Source organism: Zymoseptoria tritici, chromosome 8 (assembly GCF_000219625.1).
Source record: "Zymoseptoria tritici IPO323 chromosome 8, whole genome shotgun sequence".
NCBI classification, from domain to species: Eukaryota; Fungi; Ascomycota; class Dothideomycetes; order Mycosphaerellales; family Mycosphaerellaceae; genus Zymoseptoria; species Zymoseptoria tritici.
In genome coordinates this window covers 354,456-369,195 of record NC_018211.1, presented here as the reverse complement: position 1 = coordinate 369,195, position 14,740 = coordinate 354,456, and the positions used below count along the sequence as shown (strand labels likewise).

At 54.4% G+C, this 14,740-nt stretch overlaps 7 protein-coding genes across 7 annotated transcripts; 6 read left to right on the top strand and 1 right to left on the bottom strand.

Moving 5' to 3' along the window:
- Positions 1 to 755: 755 nt before the first annotated feature.
- G6PD (glucose-6-phosphate 1-dehydrogenase) lies at positions 756 to 2,833 on the top strand (the record flags this gene model as incomplete). The annotated part of the gene is made up of 4 exons (XM_003850455.1): positions 756 to 931; positions 1,183 to 2,561; positions 2,621 to 2,690; positions 2,764 to 2,833. 4 exons carry the CDS (start codon positions 876 to 878, stop codon positions 2,786 to 2,788), a joined length of 1,530 nt encoding a protein of 509 aa, XP_003850503.1.
- Positions 2,834 to 3,272: 439 nt separating this feature from the next.
- Positions 3,273 to 5,305, top strand: MgSUC2.1 (SUC2 like protein; the record flags this gene model as incomplete). Its single annotated transcript, XM_003850456.1, has 4 exons — positions 3,273 to 3,932; positions 3,990 to 4,061; positions 4,118 to 4,310; positions 4,363 to 5,305. 4 exons carry the CDS (start codon positions 3,497 to 3,499, stop codon positions 5,303 to 5,305), a joined length of 1,644 nt encoding a protein of 547 aa, XP_003850504.1.
- A 103-nt stretch (positions 5,306 to 5,408) lies between these two features.
- MYCGRDRAFT_94946 (uncharacterized protein) lies at positions 5,409 to 6,236 on the bottom strand (the record flags this gene model as incomplete). The annotated part of the gene is made up of 1 exon (XM_003849861.1): positions 5,409 to 6,236. One exon carries the CDS (start codon positions 6,234 to 6,236, stop codon positions 5,409 to 5,411), a length of 828 nt encoding a protein of 275 aa, XP_003849909.1.
- A 489-nt stretch (positions 6,237 to 6,725) lies between these two features.
- On the top strand, positions 6,726 to 7,499 carry MYCGRDRAFT_74422 (uncharacterized protein; the record flags this gene model as incomplete). Its single annotated transcript, XM_003850457.1, has 2 exons — positions 6,726 to 6,937; positions 7,003 to 7,499. 2 exons carry the CDS (start codon positions 6,862 to 6,864, stop codon positions 7,497 to 7,499), a joined length of 573 nt encoding a protein of 190 aa, XP_003850505.1.
- A 1,160-nt stretch (positions 7,500 to 8,659) lies between these two features.
- On the top strand, positions 8,660 to 9,079 carry MYCGRDRAFT_46255 (uncharacterized protein; the record flags this gene model as incomplete). The annotated part of the gene is made up of 2 exons (XM_003850458.1): positions 8,660 to 8,786; positions 8,982 to 9,079. Coding segments are annotated over 2 exons (225 nt in total), but the record flags the coding sequence as incomplete, so codon positions are not given.
- A 1,669-nt stretch (positions 9,080 to 10,748) lies between these two features.
- Positions 10,749 to 11,981, top strand: MYCGRDRAFT_14031 (uncharacterized protein; the record flags this gene model as incomplete). The annotated part of the gene is made up of 2 exons (XM_003850459.1): positions 10,749 to 11,012; positions 11,208 to 11,981. Coding segments are annotated over 2 exons (1,038 nt in total), but the record flags the coding sequence as incomplete, so codon positions are not given.
- Positions 11,982 to 13,641: 1,660 nt separating this feature from the next.
- MYCGRDRAFT_94942 (uncharacterized protein) lies at positions 13,642 to 14,446 on the top strand (the record flags this gene model as incomplete). Its single annotated transcript, XM_003850460.1, has 2 exons — positions 13,642 to 14,047; positions 14,109 to 14,446. The coding sequence occupies 2 exons, from the start codon at positions 13,642 to 13,644 to the stop codon at positions 14,444 to 14,446; spliced, it is 744 nt and encodes a 247-aa protein (XP_003850508.1).
- Positions 14,447 to 14,740: the final 294 nt, after the last annotated feature.

Genomic DNA, 14,740 nt, shown 5'->3' with positions numbered 1-14,740 from the left:
TTGCAGTCCACGAACTGCTACACGCCTCGCTGCAGGCCAACGTGACGAGCGCTGCCTTCCCTTGGGATCATGGGGCAGTTTGAGAAAATCGCGGACATGGCGGCAGTCTTCGCTAAGATCCGTCCCTCGACCACCGGCGCGATTCAAAGTGATCAGTCAGCACCAAGTCCTCCAGGTGGGCTGCACCTCCGGGCTATTATCCATGGATAATAGCCGGCGTATGGAGGACATCACTTCGGTCGATTATTTGCCGTCGTGCTTTCGCCACGACTGGGTGACCTTATACCTCCGGCGGGAAACCTGCACCTATTGCCGCGAATGGACCGCGATGTCACCACAACAGACTTGTGCGATTTTGTTCATAGCACGTCTGCGATGCATGGCATCATGAGCGGGATACGGCGGCTGCGGCTCCCCAATGCATCAAAGCTTGCGGACGCGCCACGGCTGCACGTTTCCTATCGGCGTTTGCTTTGACGATGTGCGATTGATTCACCGGGAATGGGGACAAGGGAAGAGATGTAGGCCTCGTAATCATTCAATCAATCGCGAAAAAGTTCTACCAGTCTGTACAACTGGACAAGTCTCTCTCAAACAAATGATGTGTAATCGTGTCGCCGTGACGTAGAGAAAGCAATTCCGCCGCGTCCGCTTCAAGTTTCTCCAGGGACCGCCCGCTTGTGACGGAGTCTTTCTCACCCCACCTGCGAAGCTCGCTGCTGAAAGACACCTCCCAACAAATCTTTTGCATTCACTCTTCACGAACAAACAGCCCCCTCATCACCCCACTTCCCTCCTCCGCCTAACTCGCGACGACACTTCGACCACGCCCTCGTCGCTTCTGACCACCCAATCCACCACACCACACCGCTACGATGGCGGACAACATCATCTCCAACAGCCGGGACTCGGAGGAGCAGTCCAACGCAGGGTACGTACTCGATCGATTTTCATTTCCCTCCTCGTGCGCGCGCGGCAGCAGCAACTGTGATCGTGATTCGTGACACGACGTGACATGTGAACATGCAATGTCCCTGGCAGGCACGACCGGTCGGTCGCGGAAGCAGTGTCAGCAACAGAATCAGCATTCGCACCGTCAATGGCAACATCCACCTCAACAACAAAGCGACAAAAGACCACCCCTCATACTCGAGTACTGCAGCTGACTTTAGGCACCCACAGCACCATGGAGTTGAAGGAGAACACAGTCGTCATCGTCCTCGGCGCTTCAGGCGATCTCGCAAAGAAGAAGACCTTCCCGGCGCTCTTCGGCCTATTCAGGAACGGATTCCTGCCCAAGGACGTCAAGGTGGTCGGATACGCTCGGACCAAGATGGATCACGAGGAGTTCCTCAAGCGAGTCAAGTCACACATCAAGACACCCACAAAGGAGATGGAGCAACAGTTGGCGGAGTTTGTCAAGTTCACCACCTACGTGAGCGGTCAGTACGACAAGGATGACAGCTTTCAAGAGTTGGAGAAGCACTTGGGCGAGCTGGAGAAGGATCAGAAGCACAACAACCGCGTGTTTTACATGGCACTGCCACCATCCGTCTTCATCCCAGTGTCGGAGCACCTCAAGAAGAACAACTACCCGAAGAACGGCATTGCCCGCATCATCATCGAGAAGCCTTTCGGCAAGGATCTCGAGTCGTCGCGCGGTCTCGACAAAGCTCTCCGCCCCAACTGGAAGGAGGAGGAGATCTTCCGCATCGATCACTATCTCGGAAAGGAGATGGTCAAGAACATTCTCATTCTTCGTTTCGGAAACGAATTCTTTGGCGCTACTTGGAATCGCAACCACATCGATAATGTCCAAATCACTTTCAAGGAGCCATTCGGCACAGAGGGACGCGGCGGCTACTTTGACGAGTTCGGCATTGTCCGCGATGTCATGCAGAACCACCTCCTTCAGATCCTCACTCTCCTCGCTATGGAGCGCCCCATCTCCTTCAGCGCCGAGGACATTAGAAATGAGAAGGTTAGGGTCCTTCGCGGTATGCCGAGCATCGAGCCAAAGGATGTCATCATCGGACAGTACGAGAAGTCGCTTGACGGATCCAAGCCAGGCTACAAGGAGGACGACACCGTGCCCAAGGGCTCGCGCTGCCCCACCTTCGCCTCCATGGTCGCCTACATCAAGAACGAGCGCTGGGATGGTGTGCCATTCATCCTCAAGGCAGGCAAGGCTCTCAACGAGCAGAAGACGGAGGTTCGCATCCAATTCAAGGACGTGACATCTGGCATCTTCAAGGACATTCCCCGCAACGAGCTGGTCATCCGTGTCCAGCCAAACGAGAGCATCTACATCAAGATGAACTCGAAGCTTCCGGGTCTCAGCATGCAGACGGTGGTGACCGAGCTCGACCTTACCTACCGACGACGATTCTCCGACCTTAAGATTCCGGAGGCCTACGAGAGCTTGATCCTCGACTCTCTCAAGGGCGATCACTCCAACTTCGTTCGTGACGACGAGCTCGACGCCTCCTGGCGCATCTTCACCCCTCTCCTGCACTACCTCGACGAGAACAAGGACATCACACCAATGGGTTACCCATACGGTGAGTTATCTTGTGATGTTGAAGAACGAACTGATGCAACGTACTAACACAATGAACAGGATCGCGCGGCCCAGCCGTCCTCGACGACTTCACCTCATCCTACGGATACAAGTTCAGCGATGCTGCAGGGTATCAGTGGCCCCAACACCAAATTGAGCCCAACAAGCTCTGAGGCGGGACCACTGCTAAGATGTGTTTCTAGTGTGACTCACGAAGCTCGGGATTGAGAGAGAGGCGCAACGAACGAACGACGAACGAACGAAATACGCATCGACACGACCGACTCGAACGGCTTGAAAGGCTCTTCCTCGTAAATTGCATAGGCGACTAGGCTAGCACGAAGAGGACAGCTTGAAGGATCAGTCAAAACGAAAGCGATAATGGCAATGCAGGGAGCGGGAAGTCTTCATCGAGCAAAGGCTATGGAATGGCGCAATCTTGCACAGGCGTAAGACAGGATTGGGCGGCCGGTGATGACTAGCACCTTGACATCTGAAATCAGAAAGGCTCTCATGCATGTGGACTCGTTGTATTGGTGAATCTGTGTTGAAGCTGTGTTGAAGCTGTGATCTCCAAACTTCCGCTACCACACGTGTGGATTGGGGCTAGATCTCGGCGCGCGTGAAAGCGTGTCGATCTCTCCACGTCGAACTTCCCGACTTCAACTCACGACCATAAACTCTTGACACTCGAACTTATCACATACAGCACCGCCCACACATTTATTTGCGCAATCGTCAAACCGTCACAATCTGAGCTTACCCATGCTGTGTTTCTAACCCCAGCGTCATCAACAGGGAGCCTCCCCAGAAGCTCGATCAATGCGCTGAAACCCTGTCCGCTCCGCCGTGCTGCGGCTCCTCGAAACTCCAAACACTTCCTCAAAACCTCGACAACACCTCTCCCTCCCTCACAAACCTCCCGCCTCACAAACGATGGCGGCAACAACAACATGGCACGGCCGCGCCCACGTCCGCGGCAGCACGCAATCCACCCGCCTCTTCCTCCTCACCTTCTCCCTCATCGGCCTCCAATTCTGCTGGGGCACCGAACAAACCTACGCGACCCCCTACCTGCTCGCACTTGGATTGTCAAAAGGCGGCATGTCGCTCGTATGGATCGCGGGTCCCCTATCAGGACTCATCATGCAGCCGATTATTGGCATGATTTCGGATAAGAGCACGAGTCGGTGGGGGAGACGGAGGCCGTTCATGGTGGGGGGAACGTTGGCGGTCGCGGTGTGTTTGGTGGTGTTGGGGTGGGCGAAGGAGATTGTGGCGTGTTTTGTGGAGGGAGCGGAGGAGAGGAGGAGGTGGACGATTTGGGTTGCGGTGGGGGATATTTATGTTTTGGATTTTGTGATTAATATTGGTAAGGGAGAGCGGGGTGATATGGATTTGAGGGATATGTGCTGATTGTGGTGTGCAGCTCAGTCGACTTGTCGGGCCTTGGTGGTGGATTCATTACCGGTCTCGCAACAACAGTTGGGTGCTGCTTGGGGTAAGATATGCCTTCCTTCTTGGACACTATTTTGATCGAGAGCTGACGGTATGAAGTCACGCGAATGGTAGGTGTTGGCCACATGCTCGTCTTCGGAATCGGTGCTCTAGATCTCGAAGTCCTTATGCCCGCCGGGCTATTCGGCGATACACAGTTCAAGAAAGTCTGCTCCATTGCAGCACTCGCCATGGTCATTAGCCAGTTTGTCACATGCTGGGCTGTCGAGGAGCGGACACAGGTCGCCAACAGGTATGGCCTTCTCACTAGCTATGACAAAACTCCGCTAACACTTCCCTCCCAGCGACGACCCTTCAACAGAACAGCAATCCCTCCTCTCCATAATATACCAAATCTACCACCGCCTCCTCCACCTCCCAAAACGCATTCAAACAATCTGCTTCGTCCAATTCTGGTCCTGGATCGGATGGTTCCCTCTCCTCTTCTACGGCAGCACATGGGTCGGCGAGATCTACCTACGCAACCACGCACCATCCTTCTCCGGCGACACCCTCTCACAAGTCGGTCGAGTCGGCAGCACAGCGCTGATCGTCCACTCCACCGTCGGCTTCGCAACCTCCATCGTCCTCCCCTGGCTAGTCACAAGTCCCGGCGACGAAGTCCCAGAAAAAGGCTTCACCCCTCGACCACCAGAGACTCTCCGCCCCTTTCTCGAGAAATTCTCCCTCAGAAAACCCAAACTTCTCAACGTTTGGACAGCCGGCAACCTCCTCTTCGGTGTATCCATGCTCTTCGCCCCCATGGTCAAGTCTGTCAGCTTCGCAACCTTCCTCATGGCTTTCGTCGGCGTACCCTCCGCCATCGCCGGCCTCGCGGTGGGAACATACATCGGCATCGAAGTCAACAAACTCGGCAATACCCTCCCGACCACCACCACGCACCACCACACCTCTTCCGTAGAAGAAAAGGAGAAATTCCTCCCCACTTCCCCCTCCTCCTCAACATCCTCGTCCTCAGCCCCCGACTCTCCCTCCGCGGAACTCTCGGGAATCTACCTCGGCATCCTGAACATCTACACCACCCTCCCACAATTCGTCGGCACGGCAATCAGCTGGGTCGTCTTCTCAATCCTGGAACCGGGAAAGTCACCGGAATTGGCGAAAGATGCCCACCCGGACGAACATCATGGTACGGAGGGAGTAAGTGGGATCGCGGTGTGTTTGTTCATTGGAGCGTTGTGTTCGTTTATGGCGGCGAAGGTGGGTAGGGGGTTGAAGGAAGATTGAGACTTTGGGATGGTAAATTGTGTTTAAAGCGTTTGGGCGTTTGGATCAACCCGGACGCATTGGTGGGAATTCGTCTAATTGAATGACGGGACTTATGCTTCCCTCAAAAGTCGAAGAGGTCGTCGATTGCATCTCCGCCTTTTTTGCGTTTCTTCTTCTTGCTTGGTTTGAGTGATGGACTTGAGTCCTTTGCTGTCTTTTCTCGTGGTCGCTTCAAGTCGGCCCTTGGTGCCGGAGACCCCGCTGCTGATTCCTCTTTCGCCCGCTTCTTCAAGCCCGACTCCTTGGCTGCCTCTTCTCCAACAATAACACTCTTCGCTTTCGGCGCAGGCGTCCTCTCTCCCACCTCATCCTCCTCCTCCTCCCCCCTACGCACAACCTCCCCCCTGTCCTCCCCACCCATCCTCTCCTCCCTCCCACCCAACCCACCCCTCCCATCAAGCCCCCACTCCTCCCCCGCAAACCTCTCCAACACCCTCTCAACCTCCCTCTCCCCCATCTCCTCATACCCCCCCGTAATCCCACACACCGCACAAACCTCCCCCAACACAGCCATCAACACCACCCCCAACACCGCAAACCTCCCATCCGCGACAACCTGGCTGAACGCGAAATGCCATTTTGGGACCAGGATTTCCCTCCAGAAGATCATTCGTTTTTCGGTGGTGGCGAGTAAGGCGGCGTCGGTGGTGAGTTTTCGGGTGCGGGCGAGGTGCGTTGTGGGGAGGAGGGTGTATTGGGTGATGGAGGTGGTGAGGTGGAGGAGTTCGCGGCGGAAGAGGGAGAAGGGGTGCCACCAGATTGAGCGGCGGTGTTGGTTTTTGTTGCGGTGGGCGAAGAGGTGCAGGAGGGAGGAGAGGTGGTGGAGTTTGGTTTGGGACGGGGGTGGGAGGTGGAGGGGGTTTAGGGTTAGGGTTGGGCTTGTAGCCATGGTGGAGGGTTTGGGTGGTGTTGTGGTGTGAGGATGAGAACGGGTATCTTCCTGGAGGTCTGGAGGTCGGTGATGGCTTTTGATGCTTCTTTTCTTGTCGTCCAACAGGGGCTGCTCTGCATTGCAATGCCGGTGTTCCGCTTCTAATAAGCTTCTCGCACAGGTCCAGAAATCAACGAGGCCTTGAATTTTACGTCGCCAGTCGCTGTGCAGTGAACTGTCCTCTGGCAGTCGATCCTCCCGCTGAATCGTAGCGCAGCAGCACTCGTTTGTTATAGCAGAGACGGATGGGTCGTTCACATGCTAAAAGGTTAGGTTGATGTAGCAGTAGCGCAGATTCAACCGCAGGTGAATGTTCTTATCCGGACCGAGCTCCGGCGCATCATCGGGCGCCATGTGACCCCATCCATATCGTCCCTCTATCGCATTTCGACATGAACACCTCGACGACTTCATACCACGACGGCGCATACTGATCGCGTGATATAACAGACCGCCGAGTCCGAATCATGACTTGAACTCACTGCTCGCTGCCATTGCGGCCAACACAACTACTGCCGGCGCAGACGAACTACATCGTTCCCATCTATACCTCAAGAGCCGACAATCCTCGTCCTCTCCCACCATGGAAGCCCGCCGTCCTCCAGAATACTCCCTCTCCCTAACCGCCGACCGCTCCTCCGTCAAAGACATAGTCAAAGGCACGCCCTCTACCCATCCCCATCCCTCTCTCAACCCACAAACTAACCTCCCTCCCCTCTCACAGGCATCCTCCACACAATCTTCTTCCACCGCTACTTCCCCCCTCTCACCCCCTCCACTCACGAAATCCTCGACCTCACCCTCCCCTACGTCTCCGACCCCACCATCTCCACCCTCATCGAAACCCGCCTCACCACCCTCCTCCGCACCCTCGACTCTTCCCCCACCCCCACAACCGCGCACCTCTCCGTCTCCTTTCTCGAACGAAAACGCCGCAAGGGATGGTTCGCGAGCACGACTTCCGATGAAACGGTGTGGGAGACGTGGCATATCACAGTCGAAGTGGTGGCGACAGTGAGGAGTGAGGGCGAGAGGGAGAGGATGAGGAGGGTGATGGAGAAGGGACTCAGGGAGGCGGTGATGAGGGTTGTGGAAGTGGTGAATGCGGAGAGAGGGCATATTCCTCCGATTACGACGAATGAGACGAATCCGTTCCCGTTTCGGGTTGTGGTTGAGGAGAGGGGTGGGGAGGGGTGGGGTGGACGGATGGGGATTTTTTGAGGACTTGAGGTGTGGATTGGAGGGCATGGCATGTTGAGAGACTTCTGGCTCTATTGTGGACGCAACACGAAACGAGGCAACTGGATCAGGATTGGCATGGCGAGGCGAGGCGAGGCTCTCGTTGTACCGCACGCCGAGGCGTCGCGATGACAGATCCGAGAGATTGCGGACATGGCATTTATTAGACGAGAGATCTGGCATATAAGAGGCTCAGATTTCGTCCTCTACAGAACGGACCATATTGAACGACATTCACGATCAGAAGATATGGTACGTACATCAGAGCGTGCCTTTCAAGCGATAACATGCCGTGCAACCGCAACTGGACCACAGAACATGGAGGCTGGAAGACGAGGAATCAGAGAATGCGGCTGATTTGAGGTTTCGGCGAGGAACGGGTCCGGCTTGCTGTAGTCGAGGTACAGTACCGGTGACTCTGGCACGAGACCTTGTGCTTTGGCAGACCGACTTCTGCGTGGTTAGGATCATTGCAAGCTTTTGGCTGCCATGAAGATGCCATTCAGAAGGGCTCAATATTCGCTACGACCATGCTCCAGTATCGAAAGATACCACTACACTGCGGCGGCTCAACGAGATCGATTCTCCGAACTGAAGAATGGCACATTGTACCGACCTGGCTGAAGAATCGAGCTTACGGTGTCGGCATGTCGTGGAACATAAGGAGAGACACGGGATGCGGAGAGAGGAAGATCAGGTATATGTTCACCGGTCGTCCTCATGACCTCATCTCGCCCAGCTCAGAGTTCTTCCTCCTCCACCATCTTCATCGTCGGTGTCGCTGCAACAATCATCAAATCTCAACACTATCAGACACCTAATATCGACAGCTCACCATGTTCGCCTCTCACCGCATCGTCACCCGCGCGAGCTCGAACACACTCGTCTCCAAGCGATTCCTCACCACCTCAACGGCCAGTACGTGAACCCTCCTCATCACCATCTCCCGGCTCTCCCAGAAATCTGACACCTTCCCAGCTCCCTCCCGCCTCCCATCCACCCTCCTCATCCCTTCCTCAATCCAACCCTCCTCTCGCCACAGCCTTATCCTATCAAAAACCTCACCATTCACCAAACCCGATACGCTCACCCGCCATGCCCTCCAGAAACGAGGCGTAGTAGCCACAACCACCACCGCCGCCATCGTCCTCGCCGCGAAGATGCAAGGCGCCGGTCTCGCAACGATCGCTTGCGGAGGAGCCGCGATTGGAGTCGGGAATGTCTACGCTGCGTTGATTGCGGGTGTGGCGAGGAATCCGAGTTTGAGACGTAAGTCTACCCTGTAATCATCCAAAGCGTGCGATGCCTTCCGCGCTTCAATATCGACGGTCGATGGCGTTGAAAATTTCGTCGCGGTGCCCGAAGCGGAGGTCGTGGAAGGACTTCATGTGGAATGGCGTCGAGGCGATGAGAATGTTTGCGATTCAGGGTTTACAAGTGCTGATGAGTGTGTTTGGACGATAGCACAACTGGTGGCGTATGCTATGGTCGGATTTGCGTTGGCGGAGAGTATGGGATTGTTTGGGTTGATGGTGGCGTTTTTGATGTTGTACGCCTACTAGGAGAGGTGGAATGAAGATGTTGGCGTGCCCATCGTGATGGAGATGGCTAGACCGTCAATGCATGTCGGCAAGGCAGTTGCTCGACTGCAGGTCGTCGCTGTTCCAGCCGAAAGATATGGAGAGAATGAAAAGTCCACTCCTCGTCTTACTGTACTTCTTGTCCTTCAAACTGACGAAGTCGTGATTCGATCAGTTTTGTGCTGGCCTCGGCCAAGGAATACTGCATTTCTGCTTTTCTAGAGCTCCTTCGAAGCTGTATCATAAGGGAGCTGAAATTTATCTTCGAAATGTTGAAGAGGGCAGAGAGTGAGATGACTCGGGAGCATCGGATGTATATACGTATATATAGAGGGGGGTCTGTATAACAATTTAAAGCCGCGATATCGACGTGCATCATACAACGTCCTTTCCTTAGAACTACTCCCAGACCTGTGACTTCTTCGAGCACTCATAGTCGTTCCGTCCGTCTGGCCACCGCATTAAGGCCCACGAAGATCTACTCCAACACACAGGCAAGAGACCGCGACTGAGCCCAAGGTACCTGTCTCAATCTGCGGGTCAGCGTCGCTTCTATCATGCCGCCTTGCTCTCCACATGCAATGGATCCTACGAGCGTAGAAAACCAGTCTGGAGCAAGGATTCCAGAGCGTGCATATCCACAGCTCATCTCCATCCAGGCAAGCGAGCAGATGCCGCTGAACAGCACACCATGCTCTCGAAGCGAAGCATCTCCGCTTGTCGTGTAACCTGCCGCCACTATCTCACTCCAAACACAGCCCCAACACGCGAACAGATCAGCCCAGGAGTTGTGTCGACCATTGTTCACATTATATATCGACAATGGATCCTGCCACCATCGTAGGTCTGATCGCGAGTGTGGTCACGATCGTCGAATTCACTACCGATGTCGTGCGCGAGTCGCATGATCTCGTGCGGAGTGGGAGGAAGCCGACCAGCGTCAGGATTGCAGAGGTCGTCAAATGTCAACAAGATGCTTGCCAACGTCTTTTGGTCGACATTGCCAAAGACGAGGCCATCGAGAGGAAGAAAACCGCCGAGAACATTGCGCAAGGAAGATCCAGTCGAATTGAGCTCGAGCAGTCTCCGTCGCTGTCGCAGCTTGCAAAAAGTTGCGTCGAGGAAGCATCACTTCTCACCAAGACTTTGAACTCTCTGGCGGTCAAAGCACGGGATGATGGAACCATGTCGCTTGGTGCTGCGCTGTGGAGCGTCGGAAGGGCCCGCATGAAGAAGAAGGATATCGAAGATGCCCAACGTAAGCTGCAAGCCAAGATTGGAAACCTCCTTCTGCACACGATCAGGTTCGTAGTAACATCAACTGGCATAGACAAGTCTAATGGTACCTAGCCGTGCCCAAAAGAACAATGCAACCACCACCAACGATCTCATCCAGAGCGTAAGCAGCGATCAAACCAGCACTATCGAACTGGCCATTGCGGACCTGAAGGCCACTAGTGAGGCTCACGCAACAGAGCAGACAAATCTCTTGGCCGAGCTACGGGACAGTGTCGGAGGAGAGTATGACAGGATCACATCTGCTCAGCCCAGTAATGCAGCTGGGCCTTGCGGACCGGGGCCCGAGCTTGATCATGTCTTGCTAGAAAGTCAGCTCGATCCGCTGGATCAGCTCGACCACAACAAGGCCGCTCTGGAGGCGAAAGCCTGTGCGCGCATCCTTCGAAGCCTCGACTTCTCCGAGAGGTCGCGACGGCAGATGGCGATTCAAGATGCTCATCACGACACTTTTGACTGGATGTTTGAACCTGGATCGTCGCCCATTCAAGACTGGGCGAATAGCCCTCGCGGCATCTTCTGGATCAACGGTAAGGCTGGATCGGGGAAGTCAACTCTGATGAAATACATATCCGGAAATAGAAAGACGAAAGCCCTTCTTCGAGAGTGGGCTTTGCAAGTGTCGGATGATTCGATTTCTGCAAATGCAACAGATCCACTGCTTCGAAATTGGGCTCTGCAAGAGTCAAGTACATCGGTGCCAGCCTCTATTTTGACGGAGTCTCTTCTTCGCGATTGGGCTTCGCCGAAGTCCAGAGAACTGGTTGCGGCCTCCGTCTCGACGATGTCCCTTTCCGACCTGAACACATAGCAGGTCCGATTGACAATAGTAGACATCTACTTTTGGTATCTTGGCACGGACCTTCAAAAGTCAGAGGAAGGACTTTTGAAGAGCATGCTTTATCAGATTCTGCATGACTCTCGTGAGCCACTTCCGGTCGCATGTCCAAATAGGTGGGTGTCGGTCCGAAAAGCCATCGAGACCGCTGACGTTCGGGAATTGGACCTTCACCTCGACGCTGCGAGCGTCCCATGGACGTGCTTTGAATTGCGAGCCGCACTGGATCGTGTAGCGGAATGCACTTCGGATCGCCGGTTTGCTTTCTTCATCGATGGACTCGACGAGTACGACGCCGACCAGACTGCACTGATAAAGCTCATTCAGAAGTTAGCCCGGAACCCCAACTTCAAATTCTGCGTCTCGAGTCGGCCATGGAACGTCTTCGTCAATGCATTTACATCCCATCAAGACATGTTTATTCTCGAAGAGCTGACGCGGAACGACATCTGGAAGTATGTTCACGCAGAGCTAGCGCCGAATGTTCTGAACGAGAACCAGTCGGAGTTGGAGTTACTGTGTGCCGAAGTGGTAGATAAAGCACAAGGTGTGTTTTTGTGGGTGTTTCTGGCCGTGCGGTCATTGAAGGAAGGACTCGAGGAGAACGACGACATTCGTATCCTGCGGCAAAGATTACAAGAACTCCCTGCTGATCTGGAGGAGTACTTCGACGTCATACTCTCGCGAGTCCACAAAGTCTACAGGAATCTCACAGCGACTGCACTGTACATTCTTCATCGAGCTGTTCAGCTCCAAAATCAAGACACAGCGTGGAAACTCACCGATGGCCACCACCGCTCATTCTTGAACATCTGGCTTCTGAAGCAAGGCATGGAAGCCGAAGACTTTGCTTTGAAACAAGAGATTGTGGATGTGGACGTGCCCAAATGTCACGACATGGTGATCCAGACGAGTCGATTCATCAGCGCCTGCTGTAAGGACCTCCTCTGCGTGCCGAAACCTCCTCCTGCTGGCAACAGTGACAAGCAGACCTACATGACACAATACAAGGTCGAGTTCTTGCATCGAACTGTGTTCGAATACCTGAATGGATCGAGAATTCTGGGCCGTCTGCAATCTTCTGCGATACCACATGTGGGAGGCCCACAGTTCGATGTTATGAGCGCTCTCGCACGTCTGAGCTTTGTTCCAATTCACTCCGCAGGACGCCTGCGGTTCCTGAAGGAAACTCTGCAGGGCTTTGAAGAGTCTAGTCCGCATGAGATGGTAGTCTACCAGCGCCTGGATCGGATTGCGGCCCATTACCTGGACTTCTGCCTCTGTCCTGGCACCTGTACCGCCGACTGCACCCAGAGCCGGCTGCAATACTTCCCCGATGCCATCTCGCACAAAATGAACGTCAAAGACGGAGTCAAACCTGTGACAAAGCCATCAAGCACATCTCTGCTACGAGAGCTCGTTTCACGCCGCCAATTGCGCTTCGTTACCACATTGCTACGCATTAATCCTTCGATCGTCGAGCACGACGATAATGGTCGTCGACCACTCCTTTGTCAGGCACTTGGGTATGGACCCAGGAGCTCAAAACATGTCGCGCCTCGGAGCGAAGTCGATGTAGACTGCGTACAGGCATATGTTGGTTCCGTGGGTGGCTCCTCTATACTCGACCCCTGCATGAGGAACTTGAGAGACCGACTGCTCTGTGACTGGTACCGCGCTACCCGTATCGGCCAAGTTGCCAATGCTGTTGAACTCTGGACCGTGGTGAAACTCTTCATGCGGCCTCGGTTTGAAAATTTGAGCAGACAGCTTGAGGGAATTAAGGGAGCGCCTTCGATGATCAAGGTCCTGTATGAAGTTGTTCCTGCTACGCATCAGCACGAGCTGAGGGATCTGCTGGCGGGCAAGGTTCTCGGTGCGGAACAGGTCGACCCACAGCAATCTGAGGGAGCCGCGGAAGAGAAGGCTGTTGTTGTCGTAGAGGAGTCGCGCACGTTGACGGCGGAGGAGATCGAGGCTTATTTCCAGAGGACTGGGTTTAGACCTTGAGGGGGAGGACTTCTGGGCGACTTGGGACGAATATAGCATGAACATTCTTTTGCTTCTCCTCGAAACCCTCTCGACGAGACCTGCTATTTAATGGAGGCAATCTAACTGTCAGTCATGCTGCATATACTGGCACAAGAGCCCGATCGATGAATAGCTTTGTTGTTGAGCTCCTTGACGAGAAGAAAGATGATCGTTCCTTTGGCGTAAACTGGTAGCGTGCAGTCAATTACTACTTCTCGTTGCAATTCAGCATGGATCCACTATAGACATGCCTTTGGCGCTGCTCTTCGAAAGAAGCGTCGGGAATGCTGTCAAGAACTCCCTTGCATGAAAGCGTGAACCTGACCTGCCATTTCAAAATTGCTCCTGCTGATCTCCATCACATCCCAGTCCGGTCACCATGTCTGCCGCCCATCGCATTGTCGCTCGCACAAATGGCTTGGCCGCCAGACGTTTCCTATCGACGACATCCACATCACGGATCTCCACCTCCTCGCTCGGCCTCTCACGACAACCCACCTCCCTTCTCGGCATCCCACGACAGCCCACTACACGCCATGGCCCCCTCACAAGATCGGCTTTCGGCCGCCAACACTTTGTCCGGGAACACCTCTCTCGTCAACTCATCCACAAGCGTGGATACACCTCCGGCGACATAGGCGACTTAATAGGTGGGATAGTGAAGCTAAGCCAATACAAGTTCATGCGCAGAGTCGCAGGCGTCCTGGTGCTGGCCACAGCATGCGTGCTCGGAGGCTCGTTCTTGGTAGCTCATCAAATCATGGCGAGAGTGAAAGAGATACCAGGTGAGGTGTCCTCCGCATTGCAGCTCGGAGGATTCCACTAATCTCAGCTTATGTGGTACAGCCAGACTACATGCTGCTTGGCGGCGTAGGCTTGCTGCGGTCTCTGCTCGTTGTACAAGTGTTTTCTCGGCGTTCTCCTCAAGGGCGAAAGACGGATGGGGGAAGTTGAAGAGTTATGGTAGCCGTGCAAAGGCTTCTCGGGGAAGTACGGGCGGGACTGGCGATGGTGTCCTCGGTGCTAATGGGAAGACTGAAAACGGGAAAGCCGGTGAAGGGGGAAGTGCTGATGAGAAAGGTGCTTGGAGGAAAGGATGGTTGAATAAGAAAGGTGCCGACAAGAAAGCCGTTGGGAAGAAACTAGTCGATGGTGCAAAAGGGCTGGCGGAGAAGAAGCGATAGCTGCTCGACGACGAGGTCGGAAGCGGTGATTGTAAAGTGCATACTCCACTCGAATATATGGCATCCTCAGACCAAAGTCGACTCGCTCGCCGTAAGACTGCATGATTTATGACCGGATTTCCGAAGTGCTGATTGCCAGCATCGTTTCGGACACCTGGTTGCACGGCGTTAGCTGATCCCTTGCATGTCAGCACGATCTCTCAGTCACTTGGTTACCTTTCGCTCTTCTTTCTCCCTTCGTCTGGCACGATCACCATGATCAGCTCCCATCGCATCCTCTCCCGCACGAAGTCA